This window comes from Drosophila gunungcola, unplaced genomic scaffold, assembly GCF_025200985.1.
Source record: "Drosophila gunungcola strain Sukarami unplaced genomic scaffold, Dgunungcola_SK_2 000086F, whole genome shotgun sequence".
Classification (NCBI taxonomy): Eukaryota; Metazoa; Arthropoda; class Insecta; order Diptera; family Drosophilidae; genus Drosophila; species Drosophila gunungcola.
Genome location: NW_026453248.1, coordinates 64,133 through 84,332, shown reverse-complemented (window position 1 = coordinate 84,332; position 20,200 = coordinate 64,133). Strand labels below are relative to the sequence as shown.

The 20,200-nt window shown below is 41.1% G+C and overlaps 1 protein-coding gene across 3 annotated transcripts in view; it reads left to right on the top strand.

Annotated features, from left to right (window-relative positions):
• The window catches only part of LOC128264945 (uncharacterized), an 88,669-nt gene that overhangs the window by 52,334 nt on the left and 16,135 nt on the right, over window positions 1-20,200 (top strand). Inside the window, exons 5-17 of one of the 3 annotated variants that reach the window (XM_053000672.1) lie at window positions 373-482; window positions 2,077-2,308; window positions 2,379-2,553; window positions 4,975-5,013; window positions 8,596-8,717; window positions 8,992-9,146; window positions 10,848-10,940; window positions 12,899-13,125; window positions 14,928-15,504; window positions 15,765-15,788; window positions 16,650-16,994; window positions 17,177-18,093; window positions 18,164-18,373. In XM_053000672.1, the coding sequence (XP_052856632.1) occupies window positions 373-482; window positions 2,077-2,308; window positions 2,379-2,553; window positions 4,975-5,013; window positions 8,596-8,717; window positions 8,992-9,146; window positions 10,848-10,940; window positions 12,899-13,125; window positions 14,928-15,504; window positions 15,765-15,788; window positions 16,650-16,994; window positions 17,177-18,093; window positions 18,164-18,373 (3,226 nt within the window). Of the gene's footprint in view, window positions 1-372; window positions 483-2,076; window positions 2,309-2,378; window positions 2,554-4,974; window positions 5,014-8,595; window positions 8,718-8,991; window positions 9,147-10,847; window positions 10,941-12,898; window positions 13,126-14,927; window positions 15,505-15,764; window positions 15,789-16,649; window positions 16,995-17,176; window positions 18,094-18,163; window positions 18,374-20,200 lie in introns of those variants that run through there. The other 2 variants (XM_053000674.1, XM_053000673.1) reach the window with 2 other exon arrangements.

Sequence of the window (20,200 nt, the reverse complement as noted above, 5' to 3'; positions counted from 1 at the left end):
CAAAAACCAAAACCGAGAGCATACCAAACGAGACCGCAGGAGGGGGTCGTGGCGGGGATGTAGGATGTAGGATGATGGGTGGTAAATGTGGGTGGTTGGCAGCCAAGTTGACAAGCACTTGAGTGCGCATTAGAGGCAACTGCAAGTTGTTATCCACCACGCCCCCTTGCAACCGACCGCCGCCCGCCCGCTTCTTTCGCTCGACTTGTTTCGCCTTCAATCAGCGCACAAAAGTGGGCAACGACCATAAAGTACGACTTTGCCCCTTGTTTTTGTTTTTGTTTTTGTTTTTTTGTTTTTGGTATTGCCTTTTCCTTTGGTTTGGTCCCTTAACTTAGCTTTGGAATCGACTCCATTTGGTGGCCTTCACATGGTTCGAGCGCGTCTCCATCCTGGTCATCCTGCTCAACTGCATCACCCTCGGAATGTATCAGCCCTGCGTGGACGACGCCTGTGTCACGAACCGCTGTAAGATCCTTCAGGTGAGTAATCAAAGCACCAAAGCACCTCTACACTAACCCTTGTTAATAGTTCTATCACAGTTAGTCAGCAAATTCATGATTTTTCTTTACAAAAAGTCGATTTAATGGGCAGGACTGATAAATAATAGAATGGATAAATAAAATACAAAATTAAATAAAAGAAAATATGCTGGCATAATAAATAAGCCTAATAAAGTTTATACATCAGTGTGTATTAAAGGTAGTTGAATAGATACATAGCATACAAAACTAAATTAAAATAAATATTTTGACATATTTTAAAACGCATTTCAAGATAAACTTCTTGAGTTTAAAATTGAAACTAATTGTTGAATATTGATAAAATTTTTAAATAATCTTTGGCATGAAAACAACAAATCCATCTCAACACTTCCCTGTCTCAGCTATATATATTTATAATTGACATAATTATGGATCCAACCCAGGGGCTTAAGGCTAATTTGATAGAAAAAATGATGTGAAAAATGAAGGGACGGCAGGACTGCTGGCATTGTTGGGGCTCTCTCTTCCTTCGCTGGATGATGTTCTTGCTCCCCAGGTGGGCCTGTCAGCATCGGTGTCACATTAAATGCCATTTATTTAAGCAATTTTTTGGCTCACTTCCTGGCTGCCGCACTGATGACACCCAACGAGGCACTTCGGCTCATTAGGCGGCACCACCGCAGAGTTCTGTTTTTTTTTTTTTTTTGGTTAGGGGGGTCTTTAGTGGGGCAATTACAGAGCATAGAGAAAATGCCGAGCTCAACGTGCGAAAATGTTTGTAAATGATACATACATATGTAAGTCGGGCGACATTTTCGGGCGCAGCCAAGTGTAAAGTAACACGACATCCGGGGCCAGGACCCCCGAAAAAAGCTGGTGACCAAGACCAGTGACAGGATATTCGCAAGGACAAGGAGTTTGGGATGTAAACCTGGAGGAGGATGAGGAGGCAGCAGGACGGACCAGACAAGACAAGAAAAGGCAAGAGAAGGCATCGCCAAATTGGCACACAGCACAAAGTCAAAATGACAACGACAGCCACAGTCGCAGTCAGTGACATAAGTGGGCGTTACCACCGCCCCCGTTTCCGCCGCAGCCAACCCCACCAACATCCCTTAAAGAACCCAAATTACTTGACACAAGACGTCGCACGGGGCACAAGAAAAAGATGACGACTACGAGGAGGATGATGATAATGCTGATGATGACGATGACGATGACGATGACGATGTCGCCAAAGCACACTCATTTCGATGTGCATGTGTGTGAGGCCTGATGTGTCCTTGCCACCTCCCTAAAAGAGAGGGTTTGCTAATTTTAATTTGATCAACTCTCGTTAGTTCATTGGGTTTGAGCCATTAATCGAATGGGATTTAAGGTGCGGTAGGAAATGTACTTTACAAACTAGGTCAGATTACGCAAGGTGCAGAAACAAATATAATAAAATAAAAAATTTCTTATAAAGTGGAATAAAGGGTATGATCACTAAAAACTTGTGTAATAAATACCGCAACAAGATGAGGTGATCCAAAAAGCAAGACAATAAGAGCTTGAATACATAAGCAATCCCAAAACGGAAATCTTTTTCCAGATCTTCGACGACATCATCTTTGCTTTCTTTGCCCTCGAGATGACCATCAAGATGGTGGCCATGGGCATGTGCGGCAAGAATACCTACCTGGCGGACTCGTGGAATCGCCTGGACTTCTTTATCGTGCTGGCGGGTCTGCTGGAGTATGTGATGCATGTGGAGAACCTGAATCTGACTGCCATCCGAACGATTCGTGTGCTGCGTCCCCTGCGGGCCATCAATCGAATACCGAGTAAGTGGAAAACATACAAACCACACTCTTCCACCCCCCGCTCATTTCAAACTCGTGAACCCCCCTTAAGGCATGCGAATACTGGTGATGCTCCTGCTGGACACTCTACCCATGTTGGGCAATGTCCTGCTGCTCTGCTTCTTTGTGTTCTTCATTTTCGGGATCATCGGAGTCCAGCTGTGGGAGGGTATCCTGCACCAGCGCTGCAGCTTGGACACGCCCACTGGCACGGTCTATCCCCTCACGTAAGTAGCCAGTCGGATGCCACCGACGCTCTCAAGCCAAACAAAAAAAAAAAAAAAATACCTGGTTGTATGGGAAATATATGGGCCTCTGTCTGCCGGCGCCTCCGGGTCTCATACATTATCGTACATACCTAGGCACATTTATCATATACATATTTCTAGGCATATATGTATGCTGTACATATATATATATATATCATTATATATATTATTCTCGTTTCGTGTATTCCGATTCGAAGTTTTTCGTTCGCTTTAAGTGTTTTGGTTTTTGTGTTTTTTTTACGTTTCGTTTTTTTCCGCGCCATCTCAAAATCGAGCCGAGTCTTCCACAACTGCCTGGCTGCTGCTTTCTCAATCCTCCCGCTGTTGGCTTTTTTTTTGGTTCGTTCCATGGCTTAGCGTTTGGTTTTTTGTTTAGCCTTAGCCAACAGACACATATACCACACAAACAACGCCATAAACGCCTCAACCAAAACAACAAAAAAAGCCAAAAAAGACAAAAAAAAAAAACAGTTTAGATCCCGCTGTAGCCGCTGCATCAGTGTCCCACCAATTTGCATACGAAATCCAAAGGCTGCCAGCCCCACCACCACCACCGTCCATTTGATGAAGTCCGTTCTGCCCCCCGTTGCTCTTCCACCTCGAGATCCTTGAGCCTGCCGGTTGGCCCGCTTGTGGCGCCCGAAAAACAGCCGTCTTGTGGTCGTGACAGCAGGAAGAAGCCGAAAAGAGACCGCACAGTGGGTTTTTAGGATCGGCTTATCTACTGGATTAATAAATAATCAAAGACAAGTAGAGTAGAATCAGAAACATACTGAGAAAAGCGGAATCTCTTAACTTTTATCCAATAAAATAGGAATTTTTAAAATGTGCAGGATTCAATACCTATTCAAAACTTTATAGAGCGGAATCTCTAATACAATCATTTTTATTCAAGAAAGAATGCATTTTTTAAATATACAGAGTTTTATACCTTTTAAAAACTTGATGATTTTATTTAAGTTTTTGAAATGCGATTTCTTAAATTAAACAGTCTAATTTTCTATTAATCATTAACAAATAAATATTTTTTATTGAATCATAGTTTATAATCCCTTTTCAATTAAACAATAACGAGGTTCAAATTGTTAGTTGTCAGCTTAAAATTTTCAATTTCCAGCCAATTAATGGGTTGTTGTAGATACATTTGAACGTTACCTGGTTTTCATACCTGACTACCATTTGTTAATAATTTTATATTTTTTGGGCTTATAATCAACAAATTTAAGTACGTTTGTCAGATACTGCTCCTATGGAGTAATTTTCAAGTGTTTTTTCGCCACTGTGCTCTATCGTTGGCAGCTGACAAAAGATTTTAAACTTGGCCAAAACAATCATTTATCATTGGCATTGTGTTTGCGTCTGTCTTTGCGCCTCGGCGGCTTTATAACGTCACATGCAGAACAGAAAGGACACGCGTGCTCTCTCACCCTCAATCACACACACACACACAAACACACACCGAGACAAAAAGAAGGACTTACCCACACATAGACAGTGCAGCCCTTTAAAGTAGGAAACGGAATTTTTTAGGACGCTGAGCGCCATTCTCAAGAAACTTTATATATCAGTGGCTTTGTTTTCCTCGGTTTTCTTTGCTTGGTTTGTTTGCTTTCGCATCCACAGCTATATAAATTGTTTCTTTATATATGTAGCTTGCAAAATAAATTTTGATTTTGCCTTTGACTTTTGCTTACCATAATTATTCTACATAATTATGTGCAACTGGCAAATGCATAGTTGAGCATATGTTTTCAAATATTTTTGATTTCATTTACTGACTTTTCGAGTGCAGGTTTTGAAGACATTACATTTTTTTTGGTGATACATTTATGAAAGCTTTTTGCTCTGGTCAGCTACCTTTTTGAGTTGGAATTTTTCAATTTTGTGTTTGGGATCTTTTGTATGATCAAATTTCATTCGCACAGGCAGCAATTGTACCATACAATCAAATTTTCTGTGATATTGTGAGCCCTCGAAGTCATGCTGTATATACACCCTCACCCATACACACACAATACACACACCTACACCCTCACACGCACACTCACAAACAAAGACAAGCCTGTGAGAATGGCAAACAGAGTATAGATATATATATATATGCATATATGTTCCTTTTCACTTTTTCGTTTCTTCAATTTGTATTTAGTTGTGACAAAACAAAAAAAAATTTAACCAAAATAAAAGAGAACAAACTTTATCCGAATTGGCAGCCAAGCAAATGAAAAATCCAAAATCAGACATCCACTTAACTCTTTTATTTTCAAGTTTTACGTTATTTAAAAAAAAAAAAAACAAAATAAATATCAAAAACCAACAAAAGCAGATAATATGAAACAAAAACAAAAATCATACCGGGAACAAATTTTTTGTTTACAGGCTACCTGAAGTGTACAGAGTTCGAGTCCGTGTTAACTCGTAAGATAAAATGATTTATTCCCCCCTTAACTTAACCCCCACACTGACACACTCCCACACGAACACACACTATTACACGGTCCAACACTCCAACAGACGACCCCCCAAGTGAACACAAAAAACAGATTCTAATAGCCGTCTACTAGCTAGTCTACAACTAGATTCTGTCTATAAATACTGATATCAATGTAACTTTTCACAACTGCCTCTAAGTATCTCTAAAAACTATCTCTAACTATCTCTATCTTCGCTAGCGCAAGCCTGCAAATTCCCTATTACCTATTCCCATCTTTCAACTCCTTTCTATTTCCAGGGTTCATCTGATCGGTGGACTCTCACTCCAATTTCAATCCCTCTTTAGCTGAAGCTCGTTATCTTAATGTGTTTTATCCTAAACTACCTCAAGCGTTATGGCCACTTGCTCTTCACAAAATCAAATTCACTTATAAAGCTGCCTAAAATTATGCTACGATTTATTTCCAAACGAGTAATCCGTGCGATAAATATTGAAGGACCAAGTTTTATATATCTTAGCGTAACTTTTGATTTTTTATGTCGGTGGTGAATGCTGTGAATGCACAGTTAAAAAAGGGATAATACAGTGGCCATGACGTTTTAAATGGGCAGACAAAGGAATACAAGACTCCACTGCCCAAATACCTATTTCCCTCTCTGTCACACAAACACAGTACTCTATTTAGCCATCACGCTCCCACACACCCTATTAGTAGATGTGCATATCTATATACTTGTATTAGCAAATATTTGGCCATACGATAATACGAAATACGATTTGCTTTATTTCTATCGTCTAACCAGCTAACTCTTTATCTGTCTCTTTCTCTTTGTATAAGTAATATTTGAAGATATATGAATATATATACATATATATACGAAATACCAAGCTATACTAAATATCAATTAAACTAAACTAAACTAAAATAAACTAGACAACCACTCAGCATCCTGTTCCTTTTTGCCCCGCCCGAAAACACTATATGAATTCACTCCATTTCTCAGCCTACACAACTGTACCAAAAGCAAAAGCCCCTAGTTAACCCGTCTGAAACCACATTTTATTTGCCACCTAATTTAGCCCCATCTGCCGTTTATGTTTTTAGCTTAGCCAAACCCCTTGATGTACCCTCTTTTTTGTGTCTAGAGTTCTTGATGTGGCACTACTTGAACTTGATCTCAAATGTTAACTAAACCGCACACACGCCTATGTGCTCATATACATATATATTTAGAATCGGGGTCAGCGGGTAGCTAGCCCCTTGTCTAAACCGTTTCGTTTGTGTTGCATTTGCCAAATTTTAAGTTTCGTTTTTCAGTTTTCTGCTTTGGTTTTCGTCATAGTTTGGGGTTCTACACACAAATATATATGACATGTTTGGGGAACCCTATTTTCGCAAAAGGAAAAGCAACAAAAGCACACAAACAAGCGAAATAACAAGCATTCCAATTAGCAACAACATATACACAAGCCAGAAACGTGTACCATTTCTCCTTTCACCCGGTTAAAGTACTTGGCCACAGGGATATACTATCCTATTCTATTCAATTCCACGGAAATTAATGCTGTCTGTCGATTCGATAGTTTTGATCGAATTTCACTCTAATTAATCTGCTATTTGCTTGTTTACTAATACCTTATTAGCTCATTACCTGATGGATCCTTAACCGCATAATGAGGGATCTGTGAATTAAAATATATATTATGCATACTTATTTTAAAATTTTTTTTTCAAAATTGTAATAGTGTGATCTTTATAATAAAACCTAGAATTTATACCCTGATACTCAGAAAATTAGCTTAAAGGTTTGTTTCTGGGTATCTTGTAGTCGACATCCCCGACATATTGTTCTATTTTTTTTTTTTAATTTTTGTTTGTTTATTCACCAAGTAAAACAAAATTTTGGGGTCCACAAATACACACTCCAAAAACTCACAGCCACACAAACACACACACACTCAAAATACAGTACAGAGGAGCACAGTGCAGTTCAGTATTTAGTAGAGTAGAGCGGAACACACACACACTCGGAGCAGCACACAAGAAACGCACACAGCCACACTTTCCCCGCACACACACACTGTCACGCTGTCTGTGTGCGCTTATGTATGTGTATCTCTTGTAAGCTGAACTCTTTTTACAGGAAAAATCATCAGTTTCTATTGCAAAGGTATTTAAAGCTGCCCCTGCTTCATTCGCCCCTCTCGCTACCGCGCGGTATTCCCCCACTCACACTCACACACAAGCGAATCAAGTACAACAATTACACACACATACATATGTACATGAACAACTCCATAAAGTTTAGCATACATTGGAGCGTGCGAAATGTTGCGAACTGTGCAAAGAAATGGGAGAAAAAAAAAGTAACAGAAATAGCGAGCGGGGAATATTTCAAACTTCACTTGCGATGCCGCTTGCCCCTCGTCCCCAAAATGTCATTGCCGTGCTTGCACGTGCATATTAAACACATTTTATTGTCACACGCATACGACAACACTCTGGAAAACACACACACATTCAAAAAAAAAACAAAAAATGAAATAAAAAACACACGCTCTACGGTTGACACTTGGTTGAGGCAGACATTTTTTGAAGTCGCGAGTATCCGGCGTGTCGGCCATTTTGTGGCAACATTGCGCGTTTAATTTAAATTGCTTTGGCGTTTTCATTTCCTTTTTTACGAGTGTGTAGTCCTCTTCCTCATTGCTACCTGCCGCTTCCTTTTTTTTGGTCCCTCTTTTTTTTTTGTTACATCCCTTACCGTACCACTATGTTTTTGTGGCTCTTGCTTTTAATTTGGCGCTTTGTGGCTCGCTTATGTCTTACCGTCCAACTTCCGGTACAGTTGTGTCCTTCTGTATTGTGTTCAGTGTTCTCGCTTCTCGCTCTGTGGCTAGCTAGATCGCTCTATGTGAAGAACAACTACTCGCATCTTGCTCTTTTAGCTCGCTAGCCGCATTAACTTCTCGCTCTTGCTATTAGCTGTTGCCAACTGCTCTCGCTACTAGCTCTTGCTACTCGCTATCGCTGTCTTTCACTCACGATCACCTACTCACCCTATATGTCTCTCTCTCTTGCATTGGTCAACCGTGTCTCACTCTGTTCAGTTCTGTTTAGCTCTTTTGTTTTGCCTCACGTATATTCGAATTGGCATTGGCTATCTCACTCTAATTAGTTGAATGTTCTCGCGGATGAACCGCGAGACTCAGCACAAACCAAAATTGACTTATCGATATCATTTACTTGCTTTATTTTAAACACATCTCTCTACGTAAATCTCGATGTAAATGTTTACTATACGCATTGAACATACAGATTATTTATATGGAACTACGATTACGGATTACGATTATTAATTGTTCTCTTTGTGCTCTCTCTTTATCTCTCTCACCCTCACTCCTTTTTTCTCTCTCTCTCAACGTCTCAATCTCTATTTCCTTCTCTCTGGTGTGAACTTCTCTTTCGTACACTTTGTTTCTTTGTGTGCTGGATGTTCTTCCGATCTAATCTGACAATCGCAACCCATAATTCTCCTAATTATCTGTACACATCGCACCCCTAGCCTGTCGCAGTACTACGAGTTCTCCAAGGATCAGGACTATATCTGCTCCACGCCCAACGATTCGGGGATGCATCTTTGTGGGAACTTTCCGCCCTATCGCGTTGGTTCGATGGTCTGCAATGGTAAGTCCCTCCATAGCCATCCCTATCCCCATATCCATACCCATTCCCCAGTCAACGTCAATTACATTAACTTTAAAGCTAAATGAAGTGCAAATTGCGTTGTAATCAAATTTGATGGCATTTTTAATTGCCCTCTCGCTGTCGGTTAATGACAGCCAGAGCCACCGAAGCAATCACAATTACACACAATATACTTTCCGCCCCATCTTCCCATCGTTTTCATCGTTCCATCGCTTCATCGTTTCATGGTCATCCCGTAATCCGCTCTCCGCAGAGGAGGCCAAGCTGTCCGACTTCAATGAGCCGACGAACACGTCCTGCGTCAATTGGAACCAGTACTATACCACCTGCAAGCAGAGCGGCGAGAATCCCTTTCAGGGCACGATTTCGTTCGACAACATCGGCATGGCCTGGGTGGCCATATTCCTGGTGAGTGCTATCCCTACACTGGCAAAGAATCGCGGATCAATAATGATGCCAACTTGTAGATCAGAAACAATCAAACCCTAATAGGTACAAGCCATGATAACTTTATAAAAATCTGATTAGAGACACAATTCAAGCTAAGTGTAAAGAGGAATTGGTTCAGATAGTACTTAAAACAGGGCTTACAGAAGAAGGTTTTAGTTTATGTGGTATTATCTATTTTTTGTATTTATTTATATATTCTTTCATTACAAAAGAATCTTATATTCAATGAACTAGTCTATCTCTGTATATTTTCAATTTGTATAGATTTGGGCAGTCCACAAATGTAATACAATCATTCTATGAATATTAATTCTCATAAATTTTAAATATACGTAGTCTATATGACATTCAATTAAAATCTACAATAGTAGGACCATATTTTAATGTGTAACCAATTAGTGTTAGTAACTTTGCTCGACAAATAGCAACAAGCGAAGGAGCAGCGATAAAAACAACAAAATGTTGTATGCTAATTCGGTGTCAACTTCCGCCCCGAGGAAAACTCCCAGTTCTGCTTTCCCTAAACTAACAAAACAATCGCCACCAATTTGCATTCCGTACCGAACGACGCCATGGTATGGTGATGATAGGGATAGCAATAGGGATGGTGATGGGAATAGTGACAGTGATATGGATGGTGGTGCCGAAACTGATGCCAAAACTGATGGCTTTCAGCCCTCAGCCCTCTTCATTTGAAGTGCACTCGTCCTCCGGGGCGGCCTTAATTGATATGCCAATTACACGGCGCACACCGCAAGGCAGTCTATTGATATGCAGGTCAAATGATGTAATTAAGCCCAAATCAAGTGCACATTAAGCTATGAAACCAATAGCGGCCTATACGCGGTGGTTTCAGCGGGGGTCTATATTTAATGCCCCCAGGGAGTTAAATTCGACTGAATTTTGCCACACGTGAAAAGGCTTTAAATACAAATGGTTTTATTATTTAACTGGTTGAGCTCAATCGATTTGCTATTAATAACTAAGCATGGTTTTACTTAGGTACAACATTGGCATGACTATTAAAAATCTCTTGGGAAAATCTATTCAACACTTATTTACGGTTTTTATAGACAACTTTAACATTAACTTTAACTTTAAGCAATTCATCAATTAAAATCGTATTTGATTTTTGTACGATACTGGTAAAAAAAAACGTAGTAAATCCATGATTATAAACATTCTCTTATCTTTTGGCCTTCGACACAGAAATTTCAATTTTATAGACCACTTTAACATTTTTTAAGCAATTAAAATACGATTTTTGTTGAAAAATATAAAAACTTTATTATAATTTATTTAACTATTAACATGAGTTGCTTATTGTAAATTGAAGAGCAGAAACTTTTTGATAGGTTTAAGTTTGATCAGGTGGCCAACGCAGAATTTTTCGCGTTTCATCGCTTAAGGCCGCACATTACGCATACGTAATGTGGTCCGTGGCCAAAAGGCTATCCTAATTGCTCTGCCTACAAACCTTTTTTCCTCTTTCACTGTTCCTTTTTGGCCCACAATGGCGGGGCGTGAACAATAAAACACCAGCCATCTGCCTCAACTTTATACCTGGTATTATTTTTTTATTTTTTGCATATACTTCTACATTTATATTTCTGCAGAGAGCGTACGCTAATTACGGTGAAATATTTGTTGGATTTGCAGGTCATCTCGCTGGAGGGCTGGACAGACATAATGTATTACGTGCAGGATGCGCACAGCTTTTGGGATTGGATATACTTTGTGCTGCTGATTGTGGTGAGTGTTTTTCTCTTTTTCTCTTTTTTGTTTTGTTTGGCGGCAGAAGGGATTACAGTGGGTTAGCGGGTCAAGGGTCAGATGTGTCTGGCGGCCTCTCGCTTTGATCACGAATTGAATATTTAATTTGTAGACGGCTTAAAGGGACTCCAGCTAATTGAACGGAGAGCGTAGAGGACGAAGCGGAAAGTATGCTGTATGCTAAAGCAATTTGGCAATGCAAATAAGTAAATTACTTTTAAACTATGAACCACACACGCGCAGCAGTGGATGCTGTGTTCAGGTGTGGTCGACCGAACAAAGGCGCAAAGTTTGTCTACGAAAAATGCCATGAATTTCATGAAGCTGGCAACATGTTGCAACGCAGACAGCAGCCACTCATTTCTCGTCTACCCTGCCTCTCTCTACCCATTTTCCATTTCCATTTGGTACTTTCACATTTTCCCACTTTCACATTTTCCCACCCAGCGACTGTCCACTTTTGCCAGTGCCATCTTGGAGTGGACTCCAGTCTGTTGTGCTGTCATTTGCATGGCAGGATTTGTGCTCAGGTGTCCTTGGACTAATTAAAAGCCTTTATGGCTTACAGACATTCATACACATACACACAAACATACACACACACGCGCGCGAGTGGACACAGATACAGATGCAGACACACATGGGGAAATTTCATTATTTATGTTTGAAGTTTGCCCAACCTTTCTCTCTATCACACTCTAGCCCTATCTCCATATCTGTCTTTGTCGCTGTTCATTTCGTGTGCAAAATGATTTTGCTCTTGTTGCCAACAACTTTTGGTATGCAAATAGTTTACTATACCCCCTCCCCACAAAAAAAAAAAACTCACTCCAACTCATCTCCCTCCATTTGCTATTGGGCGTTTGCCGTGGAAGGAAATTGCTTATTTATGCTTCATGCATTTTCTGCCAAGCTCACGAGTTACGAATTAAAAGCGTTTTCTTTGTTTTTGAAATATGTTTTCAATTTAAACTTTGCCAACATTTCGATATTCAAAACTTGAAGGGAGAAGTATAACCTACGAGTTGTGGAAACTAGGACTTTTAAGAGCATGTTAGTAACCAGGATTTTTTTTTCGAAATATGCAATGTGTAGATAGAAATAATTGGTACTTCATATTTTCATCTCGCATTTTACCAAAATGACATCATTAAAATGCTAAAAACCATCCAACTTTTATTTGTATTTCACTGCGAAATTATATTTTTTTCTGTAGGTCCATATTTTGAAAATTTGAAAAGCCAAAAATCGACCTCAACTACGGCAATTGAATTCAATAACTCAACCTATTCAAGTAGAAAACATTTAAAACTTCCAACATTAAGCTGTCCCGACAAGTTAAAAACTGATTTCATTTCTGATGAGAACTTTGAAACTTGGTTTGCTCTGCTCGTCTAGCTAAGTTTTTCAATAATTCGTAAGCCAGCTTCAGCGAATTAAGCCAGACAGTCGGTGGAAGCTGAAGTTTTGCGATTGTAAGTTTCGAGATCAGCCTCTGGGCCGCCTTGTGCCTTGTAATCCCCCCGATGACCACCAGGTGGCGTTTGCCGATCCCCCAGCTAATTGAATTTAAGTGGCTGGCTGAAAAGGTAGGTCCTCCCCAAGGACCCATCACAGGACCTTGTGTTTGCTGTGTGTTTTTGCGGAAGAGAGCATAAACAAAGGCATGGGAAAACTTTCAGCTTGCATTTGTCGCTGGCAGCAATGAAAACGAAAACTTTTAAACGGAAATGCGAAAAGTTTTTCCAGCAACTACAAAAGCGCCACCTGCTGGCGCGAATCCACCTTTTTTTCCCCATATTTCCACGGATATCATTTTGGATATCCTTTATTGCACATTTCAGGGGGCTTTCGGTTTGTTTCGACGGTGGGGGGGTGGTGGCTTTATCAAATCGTGAAACTTGTTTTATATGTGTGTTTTCTTTTATCGATTACAGATTGGTTCGTTTTTCATGATCAACCTGTGCCTGGTCGTCATCGCCACGCAATTCTCGGAGACGAAGAAACGCGAAATGGAGCGGATGCGACAGGAGAGGGCTCGGTACACCTCCACATCGACCTTGGCCAGCAGCACAAACAACTCGGAACCGGCCACCTGCTACGCGGAGATCGTCAAATATATCGCCCATCTGTGGCGCCGCTTCAAGAGACGAATGTTAAAGAAGTACAGATTATATAAGTATGCTGCTTGTACCTTTTGATTTCATTCAATTATATCTTTCGTTCGTTAATTTAGTTTCCGGTTTCCGGCTTCCGTTCCCTTCCCCATGTCTCTGTCTCTCTCTGCCCATCTTTCTCTGTCTCAGTCTGACTGTCTCTGTTTGATTTAATCGACCCCTCGACCGCGAAGCAAAACAAAAAAAAAAAGGAGGAGCTATAGAAAGCTGTAGGCTTTAGTCACTTGAAACTTGATTGATTACTAACCCATTAAAGCGAGTAATTAGCGCACTAATCCCTCTCGGCAAAAAGCTTAACTCACACTGACAGGGGAACTCGAGCAGCGAACAAGGACTTTGCCCCAATCACCTGCGATTTTCTCAAAAAAAATTTGAAAGAATACTTAATTCCATTTTGGTTTGCCCTCGAAAAGGGCACCTCCTTTACATGAAGAGACTATATTCCCTTGTTTTATATTTATCATATGCATTATTTATAGCCTATTAATTAATTTATAATACATCATTGGTTTGAGATGCTCCCCAACTTTCTTTTTTCTCTTATCTTACTCATTTTAATTTTTATTTATTTATTTACTTTTAATATTTTTTTTTTGTATTTTAGAAGAGACTTTTAGATTGCTAAAAAAATGTTATTTATGCTTCAAAAGTAACTTTTGTTCAAGTAACTTAGTTTTGGATTTAAGCATCTGCTCGAGTGTTTCGCCACTTGGCTATAGCATTTAGTATTTAATTTAATTTCGCACTTAATTAGCATCGAGATTAGTGACCAGGGCATGAATGTGTAAAGCTACAAAAGTGAAGCTAGAACAGTTATAACTTATTAAAAAGTGCATCTTACATTGTTAAAAGGTTTCAAACCTCTCACACATATCAAATTATTAGGTTGTCCTTAACATATTACTTTACAAAATGTCTTTGGAAAGTCAATAAGTAAAAACCACTTTTCAATCTATAGATCGCAAAATATGTATTGTTTGAAAAACTTTAAGTCAAATTGAAATGATTAAGCTGAGGCTCGATGACTAGTTTTCGATTACGGTGAAGACCAATAGATTTTCATGATTGAAGTAACCCAAAAGTTATACACTGTGTTTGATGATAAACCTCTGACAAGCTGTACCTTCTCTTGAAGCAAAATCAGCCATTATGCAGTTTGCCGAGCCAGACTAATTAGCTAATCAAGACCTCCTTTTTGGTGACCCGTCTCTGCAACCAACACCTCTCCTCATCACGTGTCACACACTATGTTGCTGCCACACAATGATGCCACATTTAGAACAAAGTACAGAGTACAGAATACAGAATACCGAGTTAAGCGAATGGCACTGAATCCGCAGATGGGACTCGTGTTAATTTGGATCATTTGCATTTTTGTACTGTCGTTGTCCTTAGTTCATTTGATTGAATTATGTAATTGCGATTGTTGTCTGTCTAATGGCTAAGCACACGCACACACACACACACGCGACATGGCACTGACACTAATGAGAGTGCACGTACAAATGAATACCCCACTGTCACACTCCCCCTCACCTCACACCCACACACACACCTTTCTAGTCGATGCACGTGCAACGAAACCACCACCCACATCTCCGTGCCATCTGACCCACCCAATTGCGACCCCAAAAACAGAGAACACGATGTTTTGTGTACAGACATGAGTGTGTAAACCCCGCAAACTGTCAGTTAAACTTGTCGCTAATCGAATTGTTATTTCACCCACTCTGCCGCTGTGCCACCAAACCACTGAAACCACTCAAAATACCACTGTGTGGAACCACAGGTACCAGCGACAACAGCGCAAGGAGGGCCTTCTGCCCAATGCCGACAATTTGACCTTCTCGCCGTCGCGGATCAAGTGCCATCATCCCAAGTGCCCCAAGTACAGTAATCGCAAGCCGTCCAGCATTCAGGATCAGATGATTACCGTAATGGTGCCGCTCAATTCGGCAAACAATAACAATAACAACAACAGCACGAGTAGCAACCACAACGGCAGTGGCAACAACAGCAACAATATTAACAATAATGCAGCCAGTTGCACCACAGTGGCTCTAGTCAATGGAATAAATGGTAGTGCCGCCAGTGTAACAATGTCTTCGGCCCACCACCAGCAACATCAGTTGCTGCATCAGCAGCAGCAACAACAGCAGCATCATCATCAGCAACAGCTGCAGCAGCAACAACACTCTTCCTCCGACAACACAGAGCAATCGCTGGGCGCAGATGGATTACCTCGAGGTTCCTCGCTTAAAAAGTCCACCGCCCATCATCAGTTGAAACCCGAAGGCAGTGCTGCCGAGCAAAAGACCATATTGCTCAAGTTTCCGCAGCAAATGATTGATTCCGAACAGCTAATTGTGAGTATGCAACCCCTAACGCAGCCCAGCCAACCCACAGAAAAGAGAACACCCAAATCGATTCGAAAACAAAAACAGTAAAGATAAACAGCAACAGAAACAGAATATTTGTTTATATATATATATTTCCAAATTCCCAACCCAAAAAAAAAGAGCCAGCTTACAAAAACAGACGGCATTTAAAACAGCAGCCACAAATGAAAATAATAATAATAATAATAATCTCTCATATTTGTTACAAACCTTGCTAATTCTCATAGCTGCAGTTGGGAAATTTAGGCAAGGTACAGAACTATAAATAAGAAAATAATATGTATAAATTGCCAGCATAATTTATGAAAGAGCGAAGCGAAACTTCGGTGGCACCGAAGTTTGAATGTCCTACGAAACACACACAAAATAAACAAGGGCATTCAGCCTGCGAACAAGTATCACCAAATATGCAAATTACATAAAATGCAATGGATAGAGAAAAAACCCCTTACAAATTGTAGATATAAACGATATGTTTGCATATTAAGTGCAAATGGAATAGCTTCTTTTTTTTAGTTTCTGTGTTTATAAGCACATAGCGAATTGATTGTCCCATTGATAAATCTGTAGCCCATTGTTCCAGCCCATTGTCCCGCCGAAATGCCCATTAATTATTTATATAATTTCGTTTTGTTTGCGTATGTAAACGCCGTTTGAAAGCAGAGACAATAACCCGACCTGTGTATATGTGCATAAGTCCCCCATTAAGCCCGTAATAAATGCTAGGCGGAATCGTCAAAAATGGTTAAAGATTAAAGAGTGTAATAGAATACATTGGAATTTTACTAAAATTCAACGTCCGGGTAAAGTATTGGTATCAAAAACTTTTTAAATTGGAAAAACAAACCTAATTTCCTTAAGTATGCCGAGGTTTTGCATTGTAAATTTATAATAATGTTTTTCCAAGCTTCAGGTTGTTTCGGAAACCATTTTGTAATAATTAACCCTAAAATCCCGCTTGTAATATTTTGGTTACTGGAATTAGCGTGTAGTTAGTCCTAGACCCAGTTGAGCGTTAGCTTCCATTTCATTCCCTATAAATACCTGACATTTCCGCCTAGTTATTGTAAGCCCTCTAATATCATTTATGTTGTACCACTGCAACTCCGCAGAGCCACCCGTGCACCTCTGGATTCCTCAGTCCACCCACCTCGGCCAGTCGCCGACCATCGGTGATGTTCAACGAGTATGTACTGCTGCACACGCCCCCCGCCCTCAATGCTGATCCGGCGGCGTCGGGTACCACCTCGACGGTCCCCACCACAGTTGCCACCGTTGCAGGAACTGCGGCAGCGGCGGCGGCGAATGCCGGTGGCAGCAACAACAGTTCCGGACTTAATAGCCACCAGAATGGTGCCAGTGGAGGAGGTGCTTCAGGTGCCGGCGGAGCCACTGAGAAAAGCAACATCTTTTCCACGGAGAAGATGACCCAGGCCGGCGATGGCAGCATCTGGCAGGTGAGTTACAAATAAACCAAGATATTTTTTTAGTAATCTTTAAGAAACTGAAAAATGGAGCCCACGGATGGCTCTTGCACTTGACCAGCCAATTTTTTCATGACTCAAGGTTTTTTTTGCAATTTTGTCAAATTAAATAAACATGAGAATGCTCATACACGATTTGCTAATCTCTTTTGCAGGTGAATTTACCGCAGACTATCGGCACAATTGCCAATCCCTATGCCGATTGCTCTGAACTTGGTATACACGATGCGATGACTTGTCAAGAGCTCTTAGCATTCTCTGTGGCCTTTTCGGCGGCCTTGCCGACAGGTCAGAGTACGCTAGAGTCATTCTACACATCGCTGGCCCGCTGCGATCCGCACACTGCCGAGGCGTTGCGAGCGCATCACAAGCCACGCTCCCTGGCGACAGGACAAAACCAAACGCCGTCGCCGGGTGCCGAAGGAGCCACTGTGATGGTTGCCTCAACGGCCGGCGATCCGGGGCAGACACTCGAACCCTCGACCGTGTCGGCTGTGGTGGGTCCTATCGGCACCCAGACAGCGAACCACCGCCGCAAGGAGCACCAACAGCAGTCTCATGGATCGCACCACCATCACAATAATAACAATACCACCAGTCACAGCCGAAACTATCGCTCACGGCAGGGGCAGGGTAACTCGCGAGTGCGAGAATCTCGTACTCCCACCGGCAACTATATGGAGGACTATGCCTGTTGCTACGATCTCTACCAGAACGCCCTGTCGCCACTGGACGAACGGCCCAGGCAGAGATCGCCGACGACCCGCTGTCTGATCGCCGTCTATCGCTGCCTGTCGCGCGTCTGCAGTTGGGCCCGTCGCTACATCCGGCGATTGGTGGAGCACAAGTACTTCCAGCAGGGCATCCTGCTGGCCATCCTGATCAACACCCTGTCCATGGGCATAGAGTACCACAACCAGCCGCCGGAACTGACCGCCATTGTTGAGACGAGCAACGTCGTCTTTTCGGGCATCTTTGCCGTTGAGATGTTGCTAAAGGTGGTGGCCGAGGGTCCGTTTCGCTATATAGCCAATGGGTTCAATGTCTTTGATGGCATCATTGTGATTCTCAGGTGAGTTTGGGAGGGGGTTTTGTTAACTCCTCTCTGGAAGTATATTTTACAATTTTCACCCCAAAATCAGTGCCATTGAGATCTGCCAGACGTTCATGGGTAATGGAACGGGGGGCGGTGGCTCCGGTCTGTCCGTACTGCGGACCTTCCGGTTGCTCCGAATCCTAAAGCTGGTCCGCTTCATGCCCAACCTGCGACGCCAGCTATTTGTGATGCTGCGCACCATGGACAACGTGGCCGTCTTCTTTTCCTTGCTCGTTTTGTTCATCTTCATCTTCAGGTGAGTTCGATTGCTGATTATTAACCACAACTCACAAACACAAACACACACACTAACGCACACAGACAGACTCACATACAAAAGAAAAAAGACACTAACACAAACACACGCAGACACACACAGACACACACGAAGAATGCGGAGATAACAAAAGTAATGATGAAAAAGAAAGAAAATTCAATATAATCAACAATCGATAGCCAACCAGTTATCGAACGCAACCCCACAAACAACAAATAAATGTAATGAAAAAGAGTGATTAACCCAAAGAACCCGAGCCACAGAAACAGAAACAGTTTCGTTTCGTTAGCCCATAGCAGTCGTCTTATGTCTAACAGTTCCTAGCGCCTCACTAGCTGCTTTCCACATAGATGAACGTCCTTTAACCAACCCATCCAGCCAACCGGTTCCCCAACCCAGCCATTAGCCCATCATTCTAGAAAATCCATCGCTATCCCTTTACCTTCAGAACAATTCAGAAGCAGTTATTTTACAGGAAAGAAAGTTGAAAAGTATACACATTTTATATTGGTATGATGGTCTTATGACTTTTTATGATTAAAAACCTCTTAAAAATAACATTAAATAAACCTAGGGTCTCTAAAACGATGTATTATATTCAATCTCAGCAGATGCGCATCTAAAGTCTTTCAAGATAGTCCCTATTTAAAGCAATATATTAAATGATGCTTAAAAAAGTTCTGATTTATTGACTCAAGTTCATAGTAAGAAATTCAGTATAAAGTTTATGAAATTTGTCGAGTTTGAATAACTGCTGAACTTTTTACCATTTGATGGATCTTTCTATTCCTGCCCTTTTCATACCATTTTCCCTAGTTCGTAAGGATTCCAAAGACTTCGAGCCCTGCCCACCCCATAATCATACAAAGACTAACACGTATATGTTGAACCCCATGCCTCTCCCCAAAACCCCACCCTCATTCAAGTACTTTTTCGACACGATCGTTTCTTCTGCGTACCACTTGAGTATTGCCTATATGAGTAAAGATCTGCTTTAATGTCTCTCCAAGCGATCTCTTAACGATTTCTCTCTATTTTTTTTCTTCATCACCTTTTCTTATGTTCTATCTCTTGGTATCTTTCTCACTTACTGTTCCTGAGTAACATTTGAAAATTATGGACGAATCGTAGTTAGATGACGTTACAATTTGTGTAACTTTTTAAGCAATCGATCTCGTATCCGTATCAGCAAGAACTGTACCCGTATCACTTGAAATATATAACTCTACCTCGCTATATCTCCCCCGATCCTCTATAATCCACTTTATGCTCTCTGTTCAATCCCAAAAGTGTCGTTAGTTGTCGTACACTTTGAGTCCTCGCTCGTTCACTTTGCATTACTCTTACACACAAACACCTTCTTACATCTCACTTACACGGACACAATATCTCCCTCTCTAATCTCTGAAGTTCTCTGTTTCTATAACTCTCTCGCTCGGTTCTTTCTTAATTTGAGTTCAATTTCAAGCACCGACCAAACTGTCGCTGCCTATCTTAATCAACTTTTTTGGGATATGTTCTACACTCTACTTTCTTACGACCTTCAAAAACTCTTTCTCAACACACCACAATCAAGCTCTTTCCAACACTATCGCTGTCTCTCTCTTTCTCTCTATAAAACCCAATCATTTAAAGCTCATTTGGTTTAACACAATACAACTACACCAATAACAGCCACAGAACCAATTAGTTAGCTAAGTTAGTTAGCCAAAAACGCTTTATTCCATTTCAAATTAACTAAGTGTGTATCCTAGCTTCTTTTAGCGTTAACCAACACTGCAACACAACACACACACACACCCGTAC